Source organism: Morone saxatilis, unplaced genomic scaffold (genome assembly GCF_004916995.1).
Source record: "Morone saxatilis isolate NCDOM2014 unplaced genomic scaffold, NCSU_SB_2.0 Contig23, whole genome shotgun sequence".
Lineage (NCBI taxonomy): Eukaryota > Metazoa > Chordata > Actinopteri > Moronidae > Morone > Morone saxatilis.
The window spans coordinates 12,957,301-12,958,694 of NW_023339796.1; the positions used below are offsets into that span (position 1 = coordinate 12,957,301).

The 1,394-nt window shown below is 45.8% G+C and overlaps 1 protein-coding gene across 1 annotated transcript; it reads right to left on the reverse strand.

Moving 5' to 3' along the window:
* Positions 1-371: 371 nt before the first annotated feature.
* Positions 372-1,353, reverse strand: arl14 (ADP-ribosylation factor-like 14). The gene has a single exon (XM_035670119.1). The coding sequence runs from the start codon at positions 1,012-1,014 to the stop codon at positions 409-411; it is 606 nt and encodes a 201-aa protein (XP_035526012.1). The 5' UTR covers positions 1,015-1,353; the 3' UTR covers positions 372-408.
* Between the last annotated feature and the right edge of the window lie 41 nt (positions 1,354-1,394).

Consider the following 1,394-nt stretch of genomic DNA (forward strand, 5'->3'; position numbering starts at 1 on the left):
TGCTTCCCGGGAGTTTAAAGTGAATGCCAGTGGTTGTGTGAGATAATGTAATTCTGTTTAATAATTGAAAGATGATATGCATGCTCCACAGCGGTGACATCATTTCTTCAGTAACTTACTGTGTTTGTGGTACTCAGTGGTGGTTTTTAAAGCAGAGAATAATATCATAAGAACTACTCTAATAAATCCATTCACTCTTAAGTAGCTTAAGTAGCTTGCAAGACTCTATAGCTCCAACTGGGATGTGTATTGCGCATCAAAGATATTTAGACTTAACCAAAATGTCTCTTAAAATATAATTTATTGTTGGTATAATACAGTTTAATTTAGAACAAACTTATTTCCAAATTCATTTTGTCAGATTGTCAATGTTTTTTTGGAAAATAACACATTTCATATAAATAAAACTTAATGTCTGGTACTGGCTTTGAGGTAGTGCACTGTTTCCTTGATATTTTCTTTCATCGCCGCAGTGTCTGATGGGAGTTTGACCATTTGGACCACTCGTTTGAAGGCCTCTTCAACTCCGACTCCCGTCGACGCGGAACACGGCTGGACGAACCAATCCCGGGCTGCGCAACTCCTCCGCAGGTTAAACAAGTCCTTGATCTCGGTGACGGTCAGCGCGCCGCTCACGTCCTGTTTGTTGGCGAGCAGGATGAGCGGACGGCCCCGCAGCTGCTCGCTCCTCAGGGTGTTCTCCAGCTCCCTCCGCGCCTCCTCCAGACGCTCCTTGTCCGAGCTGTCCACCACAAACACGACGGCTGCTGCGTCCTGGTGGAAACTCTTCCAGTACTCGCGCATCTTCCCCTGACCACCGACGTCCCACACGGTCAAGGCGATGTTCTTCCTGTTCTTTTTCGCCTCGAACATTTCCACGTTGAAGCCAATGGTGGGCACGGTGCCCACGCACGCGTTGTGTTTCAGCTTGTAAAGAAGAGTGGATTTCCCAGCGTTGTCCAGGCCCAGGAGGAGAACTTGGACTTCTGGTTGTTTGGATCCTCGCAGTCCCATGGCGGCCGTGGAGGGATACTGACAGTCAGTCAGTCAGTCAAGTGGGATAGGCACATCTTCCACCTACAGTGCTCTTCTGACGCAGTGTTTGCACAGTGCGTTGCCCGGAGTTTAATAGATAAGCTATTTGTTTTCATGCTGAGATAACTCAAGGCTCACCGATAAGGCGCCACACTAGGGGCCAAAGTTTGTCCAACCACAGAATATCCCTTGTTTATTTACCCTCTATAAATATAGCCATGCAAAGTTATCCTTTATAGCTTTATGAGACCAGTCCATCCGCGTTTTATGTAATGTTATGGGTTACAGGAGTTTGATAAGTTATTTTACTCAAAGACATTCTGGTGCTTAAGTTGTGCTTTAAAGGTACATTGTGTAGG

Bases quoted from the DNA above. Each gene is read 5' to 3' on its own strand.
- arl14 (XM_035670119.1), bottom strand. From the start codon at position 1,014: ATGGGACTGCGAGGATCCAAACAACCAGAAGTCCAAGTTCTCCTCCTG.